The sequence below is a fragment of the Leopardus geoffroyi genome, chromosome E1, assembly GCF_018350155.1.
Source record: "Leopardus geoffroyi isolate Oge1 chromosome E1, O.geoffroyi_Oge1_pat1.0, whole genome shotgun sequence".
Classification (NCBI taxonomy): Eukaryota; Metazoa; Chordata; class Mammalia; order Carnivora; family Felidae; genus Leopardus; species Leopardus geoffroyi.
In genome coordinates, this window is record NC_059330.1 from 26891548 (window position 1) to 26914680 (window position 23133).

Sequence of the window (23133 nt, forward strand, 5' to 3'; positions counted from 1 at the left end):
TATACCTGATATAGAAACTGTATCTAGAATATATAAAGTCAAACTCATTAATAAGACAAAAAAAAACCCTCAGCCATCAAAAAAGAATGAAATCTTGCTATCTGCAACGACATGGATGGAACTAGAGTGTATTATGCTAAGAGAAATGTTAGTCAAAGAAAAAAATACCATATAATCTCACTTATATGTAGAGTTTAAGAAACAAAACAGATGAACATAGAGGAAGGGAAGGCAAAATAAGTAAGATAAAAACAGAGAGGGAGGCAACCATAAGAGACTCTTAACTATAGAGAACAAACAGGGTTGCTGGAGGGGAATTGGGTTGCAGGGACAGCTAAATGTGTGGTGGGCGTTAAGGAGGGCACTTGTGATGAGCACTGGGCGTTATATGTAAGTGATGAACCGCTAAATTCTACTTCTGAAACCAATACTACACTATATGTTAAGTAACTTTGAGTTTAAATAAAATCTTCTAAGAAAAAAAAGACAAAAACCCATTTTTTTAAGTTAATGGTCTTTTTATTGAAAAAAAGACTAGCACTTACAACTTGGAACGGACGTAAATTGCAATTTCTTGAACAGCAATGTTGATGGTTGCACTGACATCCACAGCCACAGTCTACTCTGCAGGCTCCAAGTCACAGTTCAGAAGGTTTTAAAAAGACAGAGTCCGAAGCTGCTCCCTTGGTAAAGGTTTCTTTCTAAAAATTTGTGTGAGGGGTGCCTGGGTGGCTCAGTTGGTTAAGCGTTCAACTTCGGCTCAGGTCATGATTTCCTGGTTCGTGAGTTCAAGGCCCACATCAGGTCGCTGCTGTCGGCGCAGAGCCTGCTTCGGATCCTCTGTCCCCCTCTTTGTCTGCCCCTCTCCCACTCATACTCTCTCAAAAATAAATAAAACATTAAAAAATAAAAATTAGTGTGAATGGTGACAGCCTGACACCTATTTCGCTTTAGTACAATGTGGACAAGGCTAAATCAACACATGCAGCATGCCACCAGGATGTGTGTCATCATCACCATGGATCAGGCACACGGAAGTACAAGAGGGCTATCCTGCTAAGTGGGGCTATGTCTAGACAGTTTATCCTTCACCCATTTTTCTGCACAGCATCCTGAGGTAAATCCATTTTAAATGTTTGCTTTCAATGAACCAGCTATGACAATTTATACTAGTAAAATGAACCAGAAACCATTCGAATAGGTTTTAAATTTGTTTTTTCATTTTTCAAAAAACACCAACTAAAAAAAAAGCATCTGAAAAGACATTTCTCCAAAGAAGACATAAACATACAGATAGACAATAAGCACATGAAAAAATGTTCTACATCTTAGCCATCAGGAAAATGTACATCAAAGCCACAATGAGATACCACTTCATAACCATTAGGATGACTACAATCAAAAAGACAGATAACAAGTGTTAGAGAGGATGTGAAGAATCTGGAACCCTTACACACTGCTGGTGGGAATGTAAGACGGTACAGCGCCTTTGGAAAATAATCTGGCAGCTCCTCAAAAGGTTAAACATAGAATTACCATATGACCTAGCAATTCCATTTTTATATACGTACTAAAAAAAATGAAAACCCTATGTCCATATAAAAACTTATACATGGGGGGCACCTGGCTGTTTCAGTTGGTACAGCGTGTGACTCTTGATCTTGGGGTTCTAAGTTTGAGCCCCTGTTGGGTGTAGAGATTACTTAAAAAAAACTTATACATGAATGTTAAAAGCAGCATTGTCTTAACATCGTCAGTAAGTGGGAAACAATTCAAATGTCCATCGGCTGGTGAATGAATAAAGAACATGTCATATCCATATAATGGAATATTATTGAGCAATAAAAAGGAAAGAAATGTTGATACATGCTTCAACATGGATAAACCTTGAAAATATGCTAAGTGAAAGAAGTGAGTCACAGGAAGGACACATGTTATAATGACTCATTTATATGAAATGTCTAAAACTGGCAAATCCATAGAGACAGAACGTAGATTAATGGTTGCTAGCAGCTGGGAGGATGGAGGAATGGATTTCTTTTTGAAGTGAAGATAATGTTCTAAATTTATAATAATGATGGTTACACAACTCTGTGAATGCACAAAAAAAAAAAAACCACTGAACCGTATACTTTAAAAGGGTAAATTTTATGCTATGTTAATAATATCTCAGTAAAGCTGTTATTTAAAAAAGTTAGTTTGAATGAATAAAAGTTTTACATGAGAAAAATTAAATTCACTTCTTTATGTTCTCTATAATCTCTATTATTACTTAACCATTTTTATGAATGAAGATGAATAAGAAAGAAAATAAAAGAAGTGTAATTTAAAAAGATTAAAAAAAACAACACACTTACGGTTTGTTGTCTGGTACACAGGGGTGACTCAGATTTGGGCTGGTAGCAAGAAGGGGGGAAATTGCAAGTGCAGTAACTACTGCTACAGAAACACCAGCAGTTTCTAATTTTATGCTGTCCTATATTTTGCTGTGACTTTCATAGCTTTCAATAATGCTATAGTAGAGGCCAAAACAGAAATGTCTTTTATATTTTATTATAACAGCTAAACTGGGAAATAAACTCACCAATTGCTTTTTTAAAAAGGAAATGAGCTAAAAACAACATAGATGTAAGTGGAGCTTAAATAAACCTTTACTCAGTAAAATGAATGTGTTCACAGGGGAGGGAGAGTTTGGTAGTAAAAATAGTTTAAAGTATTACATTATTTTAAAAAGCATTTTGTTTCATTTACTGTAGATGGTCAAACACTTTAAAACAGATGGTAAATCTGTTGGATAGTAAAAAGAAATGACATCTTGTTTCCATTTTCCTATTCCTTCCAGTTCATCTCTTTATTGTAAATCATTTTCCATTGTGGGAGGATATTAAATTTAAATCAAACTGAAAGGAAAAAAGCATGTGGCTATGTTCATAAATTCATGTTTCTTAGCACTTGCTGCCTCTTATAGCCATTTTATGAAGAATATTTCAAATTGATCTATTCTTTCTGGATCTGAACAAATTGAAAGTTTCTTGTCTTGAGCAAACAGCTCTTTCAAAAAAACCTATTTAAAAAATAAACAAAAGAATCAAGTAATTACCATATCAAAATTTAAAATAAATTTTAATACTTTCAGGAGAAAGATGTGGCACCGGTAAACATCTGAGGAATGGTATTAAGTTTAATTTGTAAAGACAAATAGGGGCACCCGAGTGGCTCAGTCAGTTAAGCATTCAACTCTTGATTTTCAGGTCAGGTCATGATCTCATGGTTCATAAGTTTGAGCCCTGCACTGAACTCCATGTCAGGCTCTGCACTCACAGTGTGGAGTCTGCTTGGGATATTCTCTCTCTCCCTCTTTCTCTGCCCCTCCCCCACTTACATGCGTGTGTGCGCCCCCCCCCCCCCTTTGTCAAAATAAATAAATTTAAAAAACAATTTGAAGGGGCACCTCAGTTGGTTAAGCATCCAACTTCGGCTCAGGTCATGATCTCACGGTTCACGAGTTGGAGTCCCATATCAGGCTCTCTGCTGCCAGCACAGAGCATGCTTCAGATCCTCTATACCCTTCTCTCTCTTCCCCTCCCCTGCTCATGTTCACTCTCACTCTCTCAAAAATAAATATAAAAACATTTTTTAAAAAAATTTGAAAAGATATATAATAGCAAAGATGTACAGTGCTTACTATGTTCTTAGATTGTTCTTAATGTCATACATGAGACAGTATGTATATGTTTGAACACATACATGTGTATATGTTTGTGTGTTGCTCACAATTATGTAAATAAACAAAAATTTCTCACAAAAACCACATTAAGATGAGGAAACTGAGAAAGAGCAAAGTTAAACAATTTGTCCAAGCTGAATCCAAGGAAGTTTGGCACCATAGTCCATGTTTGTTTGTTTTTTAATTATTTTTAATGCTTATTTACTTTTGAGAGAGAGAGACAGGGCATGAGTGGGGGATGGGAAGAGAGAGAGGGAGACACAGAATCCAAAGCAGGCTCCAGGCTCTGAGCTGTCAGTACAGAGCCCAGCTCGGGGCTCAAACTCATGAACTATGAGATTGTGACCTGAGCCAAAGTCAGATGCTTAACCAACTGAGCCACTCTGGCGCCCCACCATAGTCCATGTTTTTAATTACTCTGCATATATCAAGAGCACTGAGAACACATTAAAAAACATTTTTTTTAATTTTTTTTTTCAACGTTTATTTATTTTTTGGGGGGGACAGAGAGAGACAGAGCATGAATGGGGGAGGGGCAGAGAGAGAGGGAGACACAGAATCGGAAACAGGCTCCAGGCTCTGAGCCATCAGCCCAGAGCCTGACGCGGGGCTCGAACTCACAGACCGCGAGATCGTGACCTGGCTGAAGTCGGACGCTTAACCGACTGCGCCACCCAGGCGCCCCAAAAAACATTTTTTTTAATGTTTATTTTTGGGAGAAAGAGACAGAGCATGGTTGGGGGAGGGGCAGAGAGAGAGAGACAGAGAATCTGAAGCAGGCTTGGAGGCATCAGCACAGAGCCTGATGTGGGGCTTGAACCCACAATGTAACGAAGTCATGACCTGAACCTAATCTGAAGCATTATTCAGATGCTAAACTGACTGCATCACCCAGGCACCCCAAGAACACTGAGAACATTAAACAAGCCAATAGATCCTTCATACCTCCTGTACTGAACTTTCTTCTACAAAACACCAAATCCTTCTTTTAGACACAAGCCACATCTGAAACTTATTGAAAAGTTCTTCTACAAGAAAGGAGGTAACTAATTTATGTTTTTGAACCCTCTTTGACCTACAACAAAACTCTCTAGATATTTTTAAAAAAATTTTTAATGTTTATTTTTGAGAGAGAGAGACAGAGACAGAGCGTGAGTGGAGGAGGGGCAGAGAGAGAGGGAGACACAGAATCTGAAGCAGGCTCCAGGCTCTAAGCTATCAGCACAGAGCCCAAAACAGGGCTCAAACTCACTAACCGTGAGATCATGACCTGAGTCAAAGTCGGACACTTAATCAACTGGGCCACCCAGGTGCCCCAAACTCTCTAGATTTAATGAAACCAAACAATTTTTCAAGCTAAAGCACATTACTTTGGGATCAAATATAAATACATTATATTTTATTTTATTTTATTTTTACTTTGAGAGAGAGAGAGCAGGGGAGGGGCAGAGAGAGATGGGACGGAGGATCCGAAGCAGACTCCACACTGACAGCAACAGAGTCCGGCGCAGGGCTCAAACTAATGACCTGAACCATGAGATCCTGACCTGAGCTGACGTCAGATGCCTAGCCAACACAGCCACCCAGGCACCTGGAATGTAAATACATTTTAAAAAGATACACTGGAGAGGTCACTGAGGGAAGCAGGGCCAGGAAGGCATGGAGAACCAGGAAGCACAGGACCAATAGCTAGGACCTGGAGATACCCCTCTCACATGTGATACCACTCCAGTAACCTACCCGTCTCCTGAACAGGGATCTGAGAATGTGACAAGACTCCCCCTAAACTTCACCAGGTGAGCCTGAATAATGCGTCCATGTGCAATAAAGAGAGATGTCTTTTATTTTTTTGCTATCTTCTCCCTGCCCATTGTTGGGGCAAAGGGAGAAGAAATTTTCTTTTTATTTACTTATTTATCTTTTAACGTTTTTTATTCATTTTTTGATAGAGAGAGACAGAGCATGAGTGGGGGAGCGGCAGAGAGAGAGGGCGACACAGAATCCAAAGCAAGCTCAAGGCTCTGAGCTGTCAGCACAGAGCCCGACGTGGGGCTCGAACTCACAGACTGCGAGATCATGACCTGAGCTGAAGTCAGGCACTCAACCGACTGAGCCACCCAGGTGCCCCAGGAGAAGAAATTTTCAAGACAAAGCACAAGCAACACAAATAAAAGTTGTGAAGTCACAAAAAAATAAAAGGGCATTGATAATAGGCTAATATATCCATATCTTTTTTTTCATATGGTTAACCACTAAAGCACATGATACAAATAAACTTTTATATAAGAAATGTATCTACTCTGGAGCTTGCTTCCTATTCTGTGTCTCCCTCTCTCTCTGACCCTTCCCAGCTCCTGCTCTGTCTCTCTCTCAAAAATAAAAATAAAAAAATAAAAATTTAAAAAATTAAAAAAAAAGAAATGTATCTACTTTGGTAATTTGGGTGTTTAGCTAAAAAGGAAAACATATTTCCTTTTTTCAATTTATCTATATTTTTAAAAAGTTTTTTTAATGTTTATTTTGAGAGAGAGAACAGGTATGTATACATGCATGCACACAACTGGGGGGGGCGGGGGATAGAAAGAGAATCCCACGCAGGCTCTGCACTGTTAGTATAGAGCCTGACATGGGACTCAATCTCATGAACCATGAGATCATGACCTGAGCCGATATCAAGAGTTGGACACTCAACCAACTGAGCCACCCAGGCACCCTTCAATTTATCTATATTTTTTAAGTTGAAGTATAGTTGATACACAATATTGACATTAGTTTCAGGTGTGCCACATAGTGATTTGATAACTCTATACCTTATGCTATGCTCACCACAAGTATAGCTACCATCTGTCACCATACAACACTATTACAATACCACTGACTATATTTCTTATGCTATACATTTTATCCCTATGACTTATTCATTCCATGACTAAAAGCCTGAGTCTTCCACTCCCCTTCGTCCATTCTGCCCATCCACCTACCTCCCTCCCCTCTGGCAACCATTAGTTTGTTCTCTATATTTATAGGTCTGATTCTGCTTTTTGTTTTGTCTTTTAAATTTCACATGTAAGTAAAATCATGTGGTATCTGTCTTTCCCCGTCTGACTTATTTCACTTAGCATAATACCCTCTAGGTCCATTCATACTGCCAGAAATAGCAATACCTCATTCTTTTTTACAGGTGAGTAATGTTTCATTGTATATATACACCACATCTTCTTTAATCATTCATCAATCGATGAACACTTGGGTTGCTTCCAGATCTTGGCTATTTTCTTTTCTTTCATTTATTTATATTTATTTAAGTAGGCTTCATGCCCAGTGCAGAGCCCAATGTAAGGCTTGAACTCACGACCATGAGATCACCACCAGAGTTGAGATCAAGAGCCAAATGCTTAACCAACTAGAGCCATTCAGGCGCCCCAGAGATCTTGGCTATTTTAAATAATGCTGCAATAAACATAGGGGTGCATATATCTTTTTGAATTAGTGTTTTTGTTTTCTTTGGGTAAATACCCAGTAGTGGAATTTTTGGATCATATATTTCTATTTTTAATTTTTTGAGGAACCTCCATAGTTTTCCACAGTGGCTGCACCAATTTACATTCATATGCCCAACAGTGCATGAGGATTTTGTTTTCTCCACATCCTTGCCAACACTTGTTATTTCTTATCTTTTTGTTTCTAGCCATTCTCACTGGATTAAGGTAGTATATTATGGTTTTGATTTGTATTAAGGAAAACATACTTTTTAAGATTATAATCAACTTTATACAACTAATTACCTTATAACAAAGGTATTTTTATTTTGAAAGAGAGACAAAGATTACCTCCCTATATGCCAACTCTAAACCAGACTGCTCTATGACATTTTTCCTAAAAGTATTATTTAACACATGTTCACCTTGTATCGACTTCAACTGATTGATAGTGAATGGCTGGACTTACATATTACGAATGAATCTGAAGCTGAGTTCAGACTGAATAAGAATGAGTTTGGTATCACTGTCAATTATCTGCCATAGGTATAGGTAGGTAAAGTGATAACACAAGTACTATGTATTTACATCCCTGAATTAATGGATACAATTTCTATACCAAAAAACAAAAAAAGAATAAAACCCACATCATTTGTAATTTACACCAGGAGCTTAAAGTAAAACTGAGAATATATATATATATATATGTGTGTGTGTGTATATATATATATATATATATACACACACACACATATATATATACACACACACATATATATATATTCTACACTATGTATATGTATATATATATATACACCAAACCAATAAAGACCATTTAAAAAAATTTTTTTAAATATTTATTTATTTTGGGGAGACAGAGAGACGGAGTGCAAACAGGGGAGGGGCAGAGAGAGAGAGAGAGAGAGAGATACAGAATTTGAAGCAGGCTCCAGGCTCCAAGCTGTCAGCACAGAGCTAGATGCAGGGCTCAAACCCACAAAGCACAGAATCATGACCTGGGCTGAAGCTGGACGCTTAACCAACTGAGCCACCCAGGGGCCCGAATAAAGACCACTTTTAATAAAAATAATACCACCTTACTATACCTTAAAATAAAAAAACTAACACTCCTAAGTACTCTCTAAATGTTTAGCAAGTAAACTGAGGATCAGCCACATCACATAAGGGTGACAGAAGGAAGACGAAAAATTTGTGTTCAAAGGAAGCAAGATGGAGCCAAGATTTAAATAAAGTAAGAGAAATAACTGGGCACAAGGAAGGGAAAAAAAAAACATTCTGATGAAAAGGGGACCGGTGCTATAGAAAAGCAAAAGTAAAGTTTTCTTGTCAGGGTAAAGAGCCTTAAGAAAAAACATTCAAAACTTGGAAATAGGCAGAAATTACTGGGATCCTTCCACTGGAATGCAAGATATAATTTAGCAGACCCTCTGGGAATTACCTGATTGTATAGGGATGTGCATCTTGATTTGACTTTCTATTGCCTAGGCTATTTTACAACTTTACAGGGGTAGTGGTTAACTTACAGGTAAATGATAACAAAGCAATTGCAGATGAGCAATGCAAATGATTCCTGTTCTTAGTCATATAAATACAAATCTCCTGGCAGAGATTTGTTTTCCATCTAGAAAAAACATAACCTGAGATGTAACATTTTATATCTCTTGCCATGCAGAAATTTGCCTCTACTGACAAATTTATTTCAGCATTCCTTTGACTATATAAATTCTCTGTCCCTTGAATTTCTCTTTCAACCAGTCTTAATATCTTATATGTTCTCATTAATTAATGAGTTGAATAAAATATTAGAAATATCTTCCTTTTATATTTGAATGAGTAATGTGGGTTTTTTTGTTTATTTAGTTTGAGGGAGAGAATGTGAGTGGGGAAGGGACAGAGAGAAAGGGAGAGAGAGAATCGTAAGCAGGCTTTTCACTGTCAGCACAGAGCCCAACACAGGGCTCGATCACAAAACGTGGAATCATGACTTGAACCGAAATCAAGAGTCAGACACTGAACTGACTCAGCCACCCAGGCACCCCAAGAGTCATGTTTTTAAATTTTAGAAAATTATACTCTAGCAAGAATTTGTGTAGGAAATAAACTAGATAAGCAGGGGAAAAAAGAGTTATATGGGGCCTAGTAACAGAAATAAGATAGATCGCAAAGGAGGGCCACTATGCAGTTAACAAATATCTGTTTGGTTCTAAAATGATGAAATGGTGACTGAGAATTTATTAGTAAGAATTTATGTGTGCCTATATGAGCAGACTATGTAGGTGCCCCCTTTTCAAAAGTAATTTCTAAAGCTGCAAGGTTCATAAAGAAATAGCAACTTACCTACAAAGGAAGGCTAGACAAATGGGGAAACCAGTAGACTTTAATAATATGGGAGCCTAGGGAAAAAAGATTCCAGGTGAGAACAATCCATAGTGTAGAATGCTACAAAAACGTCAAGTAAGATGAGATCTGAAAAGTGTCCATTCATTCATATGTTCAATAAATATTTATTGAGTTCTTAGTTTATGCTAAGAACTGTACTAGTCATGGGGATACAGTAATAAAACCAAAATAGTCCTTATTGACATTGAGTATAGTAGAAGAGACAGATATTAAATAGCTAATTTAAGAAATAAGTATTCAGAGATTCCAGTGCCAGCCAAGGAATAGTCCACTAACACCTGTCTCCACTGCTGATTATAACTAAACACTCTGGATGAAACACAAAAGCCACTACCTGAGCATTCTGAAAAGGTAAACAAGAGCAGTATTGGGGACAAGAATCAAATTGGAAGAGGGGTCCATATTCACGTGTGTGTGTGTGTGTGTGTGTGTGTGTGTGTGTGTGTGTGTGTGTCGGGAATGGGGGTGGTTGGAGAGAATTTTACAGGCGGGTGGGTGCCCAGTGAGGCTGTGGCAGCTACAACTCCTAAAAAAAAACAACCCTGTCTTTATAGACAGAGAAACAGAAAATGGGTCCCTGGATTTTAAAGAGTTGTGGGGAAGAAATCCCCATTTTTCCCTCTTGCTGTGGCACAGGCAAGTAAAACTCCTAGAGAATAAAACCCATCATTCCAGCTGTAGGACAGAGGCAGGAGGCTGAAGAGAATCTCACAGAGGAGAGAGCTGGAGAAGGGTTCTCTTAGTTCTGTGCACAAATCAGAATATATCCAGAGCTCACTTCTGAAGTACACATACACAGAACACCCCAAAGCAGCATAGTAAACTCCTTGAGAACTGAACGGCAATATAAAGCAAAGCACAATTCCAAGACTAGCCCGAGTAGTACAAACGTAGGACAGATCCAAAAGAACACTGCATAGGCCTTGGAAACTGTCCTAACATTAGAATCCATAAGGGAAAAAAAGTCAAAATAGACTTTGCAGTCTCAATCCAACCAAGATAACTGACTGCTGAAGACAACAATAAAAATCAATATTCTTCAGAGGATTTTAATAGGATCCAGAGTATCAGGTTTTCATTGGCCATCATCCATTAGTTGGTAAAAAATGAAATACAGAGATTGTTATCATTCAGTGTTTAATTCTTCCACCACTGCTAAGAAAACAGTATACAAATCAGCCCACCTGGCTGATTTTTATCTTCCAGATCAGAGTGGTGGTTTTCCAAACAGAATGTTGTCCATTTACTTTACAACTACCATCCATGAACCAAGGAGATATTTGTTGGTCAGCTGAGAGATGTTTATTGGGCACAATCCAAGTGATGACAGAATCTGGCAGCTCCTCACACAGTTTCAAAGTCAGGCCTAGGGGAAAAGAGGCCCCCTACTTGTGAATACATCATTCTTGCATTCCACAGGTAGCCTGACCCTGAATAAACCATTTCCATTTTATTATGGAACTGTTCTGGGCACTGCCTTCCCCAGTATAGTGTTTTTCCAACATCAACCAAGACATCAAAGGCATTTTAGGTTTCAAGATTATTTTATGTCTTTAGTCACAAGGGCAGTGTTTTGGTTTTTTTTTCTTGAGAGAGTGAGAGAGCACACGTGTATGCATGAAGTGGGGTGGGGGGGGGGAGAGGGATAGAGAAAAAGGATCTCAAGCAGGCTCCACACGCAACATAGAGCCTGATACGGGGCTCGATCCCACCACTGTGAGACCATGACCTGAGCCAAAATCAAGAGCTGGATGCTTAACCATCTGAGCCACCCAGACACCCCACAATGGCCATTTTAATTAATGTCTGATAGTAACCTACTAATTGCCCTTCAAAGGGAAATTCTCCAGACCAAAGTCCCTATAGTCAGTGCTAAGAGGTGCTCCTAGGCTTTTGTGATAAGCCCCACTGAATGCTCCACATACAGTTACTGCACAAAGAATTTGTCCATATCAGCACTCCAGCTTCTACTTTATATTGTTTGGATTCATGCAAACATTAATTTTCATTTAGCATGTCCAATTAATATTGCTTGAAGGGCAGATTTATATGCCTTCTATTTTATAATAATAGGTAGCTGAAATATTCCCCAATCAGATATGATATTCATCCCCATAATGCAATCAGGTAGAGGCACAATCACTTCACATAAGGCCTGTTGAAACATCAATTCTCCTCCAAACTTTCACCTTAATCCCATCAGCCTTTACATTCTTAGCTGTAGCTTCCATTCAGATTTCATTAACAGGTTCTGGTTTTATAACATGAACTATGGAAGGTGTTCCCCAGTCATACCTAATATTCATTCCTATAAAACATTCAGATAGAGGAGACACAATTTCTTTACATAAAGGCTGCTTCAACACTCTAATTTTTATAATCCCATCAACTCTTATATATTTTCTCAATCTGACTGTAGTCCAAGTTAGGACTTCATAAACATGTTTCCATAGCACAGTGCATGGAGCTCTGTTGCAAAGGAGTACCAGAAATTTCTCTATCCCCTGATCACATTACTCACACAAGTCCATATGGCTTCAGGGGTTGGGCCAGAGGATTTGGGCCCCTAGAGTTAAATCTTCACCTTTATTAATACAGCTAACCATCACCCCAAGCAATTCTGGGTAGGGTTTTTCATTGTAATCTATACCCTCTAGCTTTTTAAGTTCCTCCAAATTGAGGTAAATGAAGCAGACTTGTTTGGGGCCTTTCAACATTGAGGGACTAATAGGGAATCCCACTGGTCCACCCAACTTTGATAGTGCTGTATCAACACCTTTGTTTCAACATCATCAGTGTCCACCACACTCCTCCCTTTTCTCAATAACCATCCATAAACTTCCACTCTGCTGAGACAAGTCCCCTGACTCTCCCCTCTGTCTTTCCCTGCTTTTCTTGTTAATTACTTTAAAGATCTTGTTTTCAGTAAAACTTACACTGGGAAGCTCATACAGCAAATCTGATAGGACTTTTTATCATGTTGTTTGATTTTTGCAACAGTAAAGTTACATGGAGTGCCCCTACAACAGAGGCCTCCCTAATCACAGCATCTACCATAACTTGAGTAATGAGCATATTCATCAAGTGAATATACCAGTCATCACAGATCCAGTCCCACATGGCTTGCATACAAAGCACATCAGCTGCTTCATTTGGGATTGGTTCCACTTGGCAATTATAGGAGGAGTTAGACAGTCCCCCGCTTTCTCAGACAAACACACTTCACAGTGGCTTTTAACCAGTCCACCAGGATGAATGTTCCCTTGGGAATAACCACCTGTGTGTCTGAATCATGTATAGCCATCTGTGATTGTTTAACAGTGAGCTTTGGGTCCTGTACCAGCCCAAACAAACTCTTCCACTCAGCAGTATTTAAAACCAAAGATACTTCTCCTAATTTAGTTACTCTTACAATCCATTTGAGTAAAGGTTCTTCAGAAAGCTGATGATACTGACCTACAAAATGAGACAAATCCTACACTATACCCACTGTTCTCAGTAGTTTCTTGGTTTTGCCTTCCCCCCATGTTGACTACCTTGTTGGCAACCAGAGGTATTAGAGGCAATTTCTTTTGTTCTGGCATATTTTTTCCCTTTGTGGGCAGCTCTGAGGCTAGTGGACGAAGCTCACACCAATCAAAATCTGAGCTTGGTCTAGCATCAAAGCCTAACTACACTTTCTTTCACTTTAGATATTACAGATAACAATAACCAAGGGATTGTACAGTTAATATGTTTCTTATTATTTTACATTTCCTTACATATCCACAGTAAGCCAACTCTACAGGGGTTGGGTCTACCATCATTTCTAAATTCCAATGGTAATTTTTACCTTTAGTAACTGATTGCAGTGCAGCTGCAGTTTCATACCATGGGTAATTAGGTAGCCATCCTGGGATCAGAGGTTCCTCATCCCCATCCTTTCATCCTTTCTCTTCATACACCACATGTTTCCTTGAGCCAAGGGCCATTTTAGCAAATCTCATTTCTCTAACACCAACTAAAGGAAAAACTGTTTCTCTGCCCAGAGAACACTTCTGACACCAAGTGTATGAAGATTTTTTTTTTTAAGCACATCACCTAATTTTCCAACTCTGGATAACAACTGGGTATCCTGTAACTTAATGTCAGACTCCACAGACTTAAAGACTCAGTCCCATAAGACTACCCTCAATTCAGATGCCAGTCACAAGTAACAAGTGAGTCCCCAAGGGGCCCAGAGTTTTGTCTGACTTGGCTACAAAGTTAAGGGGGCCTATAATCATCCCCTCAGAATTAGGAATTTGCTTGAATGGCTTACAAAACTCCAGGACAGATTTACTTATGTTTACCAGTTTTTTATAAAGGATGTTATAATGAATACAAGCAGCCAGATGAGGAGGTAAACAGGGTGAAGTCTAAAAAGGTCCCATGTGTAGGAGCATCTGCTTCCACGGGATTGGGATACACTACCTTCCTGGCAAGTGGATGTGTACAGCAACCCGGAAGCTCTCCTTGTAGTTTAGGGATTTGTATGGAGGCTCCATCATGTAGGTATGATTCAATGTTACCTCAGTCTCCATCTTCTCTTCCCTTTCCTGAGGATGGAGGGTAGGACTGAAAGGACTAAACGAATCATGGCTTGGTATTTCTGATGACCAGCCCCAATCCTGAAACTATCCAGGAGCTAACCAAGAGTCACCTCATTAGAACAAAGGATGCTCCTATCACCCAGGAAATTCCAAAGGGTTTAAACCTCTGTGTAAGATATTCCTATCACTCCCATCGGTCAGGAAATTAAAATGGTTTTAGAAGCTCTATCAGGAACCAGGGGCAGAAACCAAATATATATTTGTTATTATATCACATTGTTATTATCATTATGCTCTGTAAGATAGAAGTGAACATGCTTAAAAATGGAAAGACAGAAGTTCTCAGCAGAGAAAAAGAAATTATGGAAAAGAAACCAATAGAAATTATAAAACTGAGAAATATATCAAAATAAAAAATTTCACTGGATAAGATCAATAATAGGATAAAGGTGATAGAGGAACTGGAAGATAGACCAACAGAATCTAGTCTGAAGAATAGAGGGGGGAAGAAAGATTGAAAAGAAAATGAAGACAGCCTCTGGGTCCTGTGGGACAATATCACATGGTCTAACATTCATTCACTGGAGTTCCAGAAAGGTACATTAGTTTCTATGTAAAGGTACATTGGAGGTATATTACTTTCCCGTTGATGCTGTATCAAATTACCACAAACTATGTGCCTTAAAACAACAGAAACCATTTTCTCACTGTTCTGGAAGCCAGAAGTCTGAAATTAAGGTGTCAGAAGGGCTGCAATTCCTCTGGAGGCTCTAGGAGAGAATCCATTCTTTGTCCACTTCTGGCTTCTGGTAGCTATCAGCATTCCTTAGCTTTTGTGGTCATTTCTCCCTCTACTTCATCTTCACACTGCCCTCTCCTCTTTGTGTTACCTCCTTTGCTTCTCTCTTATAAGGACACTTGTGATGGCATTTAGGGCCCACTTAAAAAATCCAACGTAACTGCCTTATCTCAAAAATCCCTAACTTAATTACATTAGCAAAAACCCTCTTTCCAAATAAAGTAATATTTTAAGTTCTAGGATTAAGTCTTGATATCCTTTGGTAGCCATTAGTCAACCTACTGTAGGAGAGATTGGAGCACACAAAAAAAAATGTTGTTGAAGACATAATTACCAAAAACTCCACAAAATTTGGTAAAAGATGTAAATTTACAGATCCACGGAGATTCTTGAATCTGAGTGAATCTCAAACAGGATAAACTCACAAAAAACCACTCCCAAAGACATCATTATAAAATTGCTGGATATACAAATACTGAGTCATTGCGTTGTACACCTGAAACTAACAATAATCTCGTATGTCAATTATACCTCAATTAAACAACAACAAAAATTGCTAGAAACTCAAGATAAAGAAAAAAATCTTGAGACCAGCTAGAGGAAAATAAGACATAACATACAAAGGAACAAAGATTTGAATGACTATGGGTTTCTCATTAGAAACCTTGGAGAGTAAAAACAATGAGGTATCTGTAAAATGCTGAAACTATCTAACCAAAATTAGTTACCAACCAAAGTATCTTTCATTAATGAAAGTAAAGACATTATAAGAATAAGGAAAACTAAGAGAATACATTTCCGGGAGCCCTGCACTAATAGAAATAGAAGTTCTTCAAGACAAAGGGAAATGATACCCTTTTGATTCCCTAAGATTCCCTTAAGAAGAAAACTTAGAACTTTAGGAATGAAAGAAAAGCAAAATAAATCTAAATAGGTAGATAAATATAAAAGACTATTTTTTCACTAAATTTCTCTAAAATTTGTATGACTATTATAAGCAAAAATTATAACATCATTTGATGTAGTTTTCAAATGACAGAAATGCAATCAACATGATAATCAGAAGGGAGGAAAACAAAGGCACCTATATGGATATAAGATTCTGACATTTTACTTGAAGTAAACTGTGAAAGGTTAGGGATGTATAGTATAATCATTAAAAGAACCATTAAAAACAATTATCTCCAAGAACATATACAAATGGCTAACATAAGCATATGAAAAGATGCTCAACATCATTAATCGTTATGGAAATGCAAATCAAACCATAATGATTACATGTCAACTATATTTCAATAAAGCTGTATAAAAGAAAACAACAATGAGATATCACCTCACATCTAACAAAATGGCTACTATTTTAAAAAGGAAGGAGGGAAGAAATGAAGGGAAAAAATAACAGGTGTGGTGAAGATGTAGAGAAATTAAAATTCTGGTATACTGTTGGAGATAATGTAAAATAGTGTAGTTGCTAAGGAAAACAGTATGGCAGTTCCTCAAAAAATTAAAAATTGATACAATAATTCCACTTCTGGGGTATATCCAAAATAACTGAAAGCTGAATCTCAAAGAAATAGTTGTATACCCATATTTATGGCAGATTATTCAAAATAGCCTAAAGGTGGAAGGAACCAAGTGTCCATCAGCAGATGAATGAATAAACAAAATGTGGTATACAAAGTGGATTATTATTCAGCCTTAAAAAGGAAGTAAATTCTAATACCTGCTACAACATAAAGGAACTATGAGGATATTATGCCAAGTGAAATAAGCCAGTCACAAAGACAAATAATGTATAAGTCCATTTGTATGATGTATCTAGAGGAGTCAAGTTCATAGGAACAGAACGTAGAATGGTGTTTGCCAGAGCTTGGGAAGAAGGAAAATGGGGAGTTATTACTTAATGGGTTTCAGTTTCACAAGATGGATAAGTTCTGAGGAATGGTTGCACAACAGTGTGAATATACTTAACAATACTGAACTATACACCTAAAAATAGTTAATAGTTAAAAATAGTAAACTTTATGTTATGTGTATTTTACCACAACTAAAAATTAGAAAATGAAAAAGTGTTTCTAAACAGATAACCAGGGGCACCTGGGTGGCTCATTTGGTTGGGTGGCTGACTTCAGCTCAGGTCATGATGTTGTAGCTCATGAGTTTGAGTCCCATGTTGGGCTCTGTGCTGAGAGCTCAGAGCCTGGAGCCTGCTTCAGATTCTGTGTCTCCCTCTCTCTCTGCCCCTCCCCTGCTCACACTCTCTCTCTCTCTCTCTCTCTCTCAAAAATAAATAAACATTAAAAACATTTTTTTAAACAATCAAAAAACTAATAGATAAATTATAATGGAATACTAAAAGTATCCACACAATCTAAAAGAAGGCAGAAAAGGTGAAAGAGAAAAATTAAAAAGAAGACACAAACAGAAAACAATTAATAAAAGGGTAACCTAAGTCCAACAGCATCAATTATTACACTAAATGTAAATAGTCGAAACATACCAATTAAAAGAAAAAGTTGTCAGAATGAGGTTTTTTTTTTTTTTTTTTTGAAGATTCAACTAAAATAAAATAAGCAACCTATTGATAGATTAGGAGTAAAAGGATGGGAAAAACACTAGTCAAAAGAAGTGGAGTTGCTACATATCACCATGGATAAAGAGGGATATTATACAATGTTAAACAATGTTAAAAGGATCAATTTGCCAAGAAGACATAAGAATTGTAAGTGTGAAAAAAAAATTGTAATTGTGTATGGACCTAAAAATACGTCTTCAGGGGCGCCTAGGTGGCTCAGTCGGTTAAGCGTCCGACGTCGGCTCAGGTCATGATCTCACAGTCTGTGAATCTGAGCCCCATGTCAGGCTCTGTGCTGACAGCTCAGAGCCTGGAGCCTGCTTTGGATTCTGTGTCTCCCTCTTGCTCTGACCCTCCCCTATTCATGCCCTGTCTCTCTCTGTCTCAAAAATAAATAAACGTTAAAAAATTAAAAAAATATGTATCTTCAAAATACATGAAGCAAAAACTAAAGAGTTGGAAAGATAAACAGACAAATTTATTATTATACTTGGAGACTTCAATGTTTCTTTTTTTATTTTTTTTGAAAGAGACATAGGGTATGCAAGTAAGCAGAGAGAAAGAGGGAGAGAGAGGGGGAGAGAGAGAGAGAGAGAGAGAGAGAGACTCTCCCATGAGGGACAGAGAGAGAGAGAGAGAGAAGTGGGGCTCACCTGAAGCGGGGCTCATGTTTACATGAAGCGGGGTTCATGCTCACCCAAAGAAGGACCCATGCTCACGTGGGGCCCATGCTCATCTGAAGCAGGGCATGAGCTCACCTGAAGTGGGACTGGAGCTCACCCAACATGGGACTTGAACTCATGGACCGTGAGATCATGACCTGAGCCCAAGTCAGATGCTTAACTGAGCCACCCAGGTGCTGGAGACTTCTCTCAGCAATGGACAGAATAAGTAGACAGAAAGTCAGCAAAGATTGAGAAGACCTGAACAACACCATCAACCACCTTGACCTAAAACATTTGTAGAACACTCTACCTTAACAAGAGCAGAAGATATATTCTTTTCAAGTGTACCTGGAGCATTTACCAAGACATATGATATTCTAGGGGTGCCTCACTGGCTTGATTGGCACAGCATGTGACTCTTGATCTTGGGGTTCCAGCCCCGTGTTGGGTGTAGAGATTACTTAAAAATAAAATATTTTTAAAAAGACATATGATATTCTAGGTCATAATACAAAATTTAAAGAATTGAAATCATAGAAAGTACATTCACTGAATATATCAGAATTAAATGAGAAACAAATAACAGAAAGATATCTAGAAAAGTCACAAATATTTGAAAATTAACACACCTCTAGTAACCCATGGGTCAAAGATGACAACGCAGGGAAACTAGAAAATATTCTGAACGGAATTCAGATAAAAATACAACATATCAAAATTTATGAGCTTCAGCCAAAGCAGTGCTTAGAAGGAAATGCATAAAATTACATGCTCATGTCAAAAAATAAGGTCCCAAATCAATGATCTAAACTTCTACCTTTAGAGGGGTGCCTAACTGGCTAAGTCAATAGAACATGAGGCTCTTAATCTCAGTGTCATGAATTCAAGCCCCACATTGGGCAGAAAGCCTACTTAAAAACAAACAAACAAACAAACAAACAAACAAACTTCTACCTTCAGAAACCATATAAAGAGTAAATACAAAACAGATGAGAAATAATAAAGAGCAGAAATCAGTAAAGTTCAAAATAGGAAAACAACAGAGAAAAAGAAGTAATACCAAAATAAAACAAATTTTATTGAAAATACTAACAAAATCTAGAAACTTCTAGCTATACTGACCAAAAAAAAAAAAAAAAACCCAAAAAACAAAAAAAACAAGACACAAATTACCAAAATTAGGAATGAAAGGGTAACATCATCACAGACACTACAGATATTTAAGAGAATATTACACAATTCATCCATAGACACAAATTACCAAAGCTCACTTAGGAAGAAATACATAACCTGAATAATCCTGTAAGTATTAAAGCAATTAAATCTGTAATTTAAAACTTCTCTATAAAGAAAATTCTATGCCAAGTGGCTTCACCATCAATCTACCAAATCATAGTGTAAGAAATAATACTAAATCTATACAACCTTTTCTGAAAACAGGAAAAGGGGAAACATTTCCAATTCAGAAACACATCCCTGTTACCAAAGCCAGATAAACACATTATAAGAAAGGCAATACCTCCCATAAACATAGATGCAAAAATCCACCACAAAATATTAGTTTAAAAAAATGCAACATGTGAAAAAGATAATATACTACAACCTAATGTGTTTTATTCTGGAAATTCAAGGCTGAGTCAACATTTAAAAATTAACTGACATAATTCATCATATTAACAGACTAAAGAAGAAAAACTGATTTCTCAATAAAGGCAGGAAAAGCATTTGGCAGAATTCAACATCTATTCATGATAAAAACTCTTAGTAATCTAAGAAAAGAAGGGAACTTCCCTAACTTGAAAAAAATGACACCTACAAAAAAAAAACCCCAAAAAACTATAGGTAACACTTAATAGTAAAAGACTATTTTTCCTGTTTTCTCCCTAAAATCAGGAACAGGACTAGGACATCTACTCTCACCATTCCTATTCAACATGTAATGGCAGTTCAAACCAATACAATAAGAAATAAAAAGCATACAGATTAGAAAGTTAGAAGCTGTATCTGGTAATAGACAACAATGGACAACAATGTCTAAGTACAGAATATTAAGGAATCTACAAAGAAAGCTCCCAAAACTAATAAATGAGAATTGGTCAATGTCATTCAAAGCCACAGCTTTTACTCCAAAGTTATGATCTCCAGATCTTTATATCACAGTCACTGGATATCTTCACCTGTATATTCCAAGAACTCCTAAGATTCTATTTCCACAACTGAATTTATTGTTATCCCTCCCAAAACTTGTCTTTAAAAATACATATTTCTCATTATCTTTGGTAATACCACCAATTTACTTGTTCTAATATTCATAGCTTTCCAATATTGATTTATCCACCCACTCAAGCTACAAAGGACAGATTCATCTTAGATGACTTCTTATCCAATCCACATCTACGTGGTCATTTAGGGTATCAGTTAACTTTTGTTATGAAACAAACTGCTCCAAATCTGAGGGCTTAAAAGTAAATATTTATTATGTCCTGTGATTCTGTGGGTTGACTAGCTGATTCTTCTGTTCTGAACCATCTTAGTTGGGGCTGGACAGCCTAGGATGGCCTCACACATATGTTTGGGGCCTCAAATGGGAAGGTTGAGATAGCTGGGACACTTGGGGCCTCTCTCCAAGTGGTCCTTCATCTTCTAGGAAGCAAGACTGATTTGATTACATGGTGGCAGAAGGGTTGTCAACAATAAAACGGCAAGTCCCAAATGTGCAAACATCCTTCAAGTCCCTGCTAAATTACAACTGCTAATATCCCAATGGCCACAGCAAGTCACATGAGTTAGTCCGTCTGGGAGGGGACTACCCAAGAGTATGGAATAGGTGGGCATGAACAATTGGCTTGAGAAGGAAGGCATAACTGCAACAATTTACACTTAATCCTATTGATTCTATGATTCTATCTCCTTTTAACCCCTCCAACCTCATGAATCCCATTTTACTGAGGAGTTTAAGAGCTTCTCATCTCCTACTTCCAATTATTCGGAATAATCTCCTAACTGAGCTTGTATTGCTATAAATGATCAGCATGTGAATTTTTCAGAAAATGCATATCTTGTCACAAAACTCTGCTATTTCAGGGTGCCTGGGTGGCTCAGTCGGTTAAGTGTCTGTCTTCGGCTCGGGTCATGATCTTGTGGTCTGTGGGTTTGAGTCCCATGTCGGGCTCTGTGCTGGCAGCTCCAAGCCTGGAGCTTGCTTCAGATTCTGTGTCTCCCTCTGTCTCTGACCCTTCCAGACTCATGCTCTGTCTCTCTCTCTAAACACAAATAAAAACAAAAAACAAACAAAAAACATAAAAAACCTCTGCTGCTTAAAACTCAATAGTTTTCCTTTTGCCATTAGAATAAACTATGGAATGAATTCCTAAACGAGATCCACAAAATCTTACTTACTCTTACTATTAAAATGTTACTTACTCTTACTATTCCCTCATATGCACCCTGCTCTTTCAGAAACAAAAAACTAAGTCCTTCAAAGGGCCATAGTATTTCAATACCATGCCTTTCCACCTAATGTTGTTTCTATCTGGAATGTCCTGTTATTGCTTGTATCCTACCAAATTTCGACACATTCTTCAAGATTCATCTCAAACACCACAAATTTAATGAAGCAGGTCCTGCCCGACAAAGTTAAATGCTCCATTTCTTGCTTCCATTGCATCTCCTACAACCTTCAATTATAGTGTTTATTCCAGTACACTATAATTATTTGTTTAGAGTCTTGTCTACCTACTTACTTCACTGTGGGAGAGGGACTATACCTTTTAAAATATCTATCTCTCCAACATTTAGAACAATTATTGACATTTAGTAAGTATTCATTAAATGCTGTTTAATTGATTAATTCATTTCCAACATTCTAGATGCTAGTGGAAAGAAAATTTATGAGATAAGTCTTCCATTGTCAAATACTGTCATCAATTCAGTACTCTTCTTCAAACGTTACTTTTCAGTGAAGTTGTTTGAGTAGAATGTAGTTCCAAGTATACTAAACTTTCAATCTGTACTAATACATCTGTAATGTGTTATGAATATGTTAAAATGAGAATTTAACAGTGGGGTGTATAAATGTACTAAATTTAAAATGTACCTAATGTACTAAAACTATCAATGTACTAAAACAGATTAATGCCACATTGTAGCTATAGCTGGATTAAGTAAGACTGACTCTCTTTCTCTTTCCCTAAATTATCATACATTTTAAAATTTAAAGTAAAAATATCCATGTTGTATTGTCGCTGGAATGAGAGAATATATACACAAATAAGTCTCCTTGAAAAATTCACTGCAGTCCAGAGCCTGGCCCTCAGCCTTTGCTACAGTCCTAGTTTTTGTGTCCTTTGCAAAATTCATACATTGAAATCCTAACGCCCAATGTGATGGTATTAGAAGGTGAAGGTAGGTGATTACGTCATGAGGGCAGAGCTCTTATGAACGAGATTCCAAAGAGCTCCTTCTACCCTTCCACCATATGAGGACACAGCAAAAAGACTAGGAAACAGATACTGAAGGAAACAAGTACTTACCAGACACCAAATCTGCCAGAACCTTGATGCTGGACTTCGTAGGCTCCTGAACTGTGAGAAATAAATTTTTTGTTTATAGCTTTGCAGCTCAAATGGGCTAAGACAGCCATACTGACCCAGAAACCTAATTTGTCAGGAAGACTTTTGTTTAAAACACACACACACACACACACAACCCAGTATCTTAATCAACAGTAAGAAGCAGATCTAATGCCAATGGCAGGGGAGGGGGGAAGGGGGAGTAGAGAGTGCCTCTCTAACCAAGGCAAATACTTTGGTGATAGAACTAATCTGATTTATGTTACAGCCTCAAAGTGCATAATTGAGGTTAAACACTAGACTCAGTTGTATTCTGATACAGGAA

At 37.6% G+C, this 23133-nt stretch overlaps 1 protein-coding gene across 4 annotated transcripts in view; it reads right to left on the minus strand.

Moving 5' to 3' along the window:
* Nucleotides 1-844: 844 nt before the first annotated feature.
* RPS6KB1 (ribosomal protein S6 kinase B1) overlaps nt 845-23133 on the minus strand; it is an 80072-nt gene continuing 57783 nt past the window's right edge. Inside the window, exons 15-16 of one of the 4 annotated variants that reach the window (XM_045490635.1) lie at nt 22770-22820; nt 845-880 (exon numbers count right to left, since the gene is read on the minus strand). In XM_045490635.1, coding sequence (XP_045346591.1) covers nt 880; nt 22770-22820 — 52 coding nt within the window. In that variant the 3' untranslated portion in view covers nt 845-879. Of the gene's footprint in view, nt 881-9322; nt 9621-10660; nt 10994-21452; nt 21499-22769; nt 22821-23133 lie in introns of those variants that run through there. The other 3 variants (XM_045490633.1, XM_045490632.1, XM_045490634.1) reach the window with 3 other exon arrangements.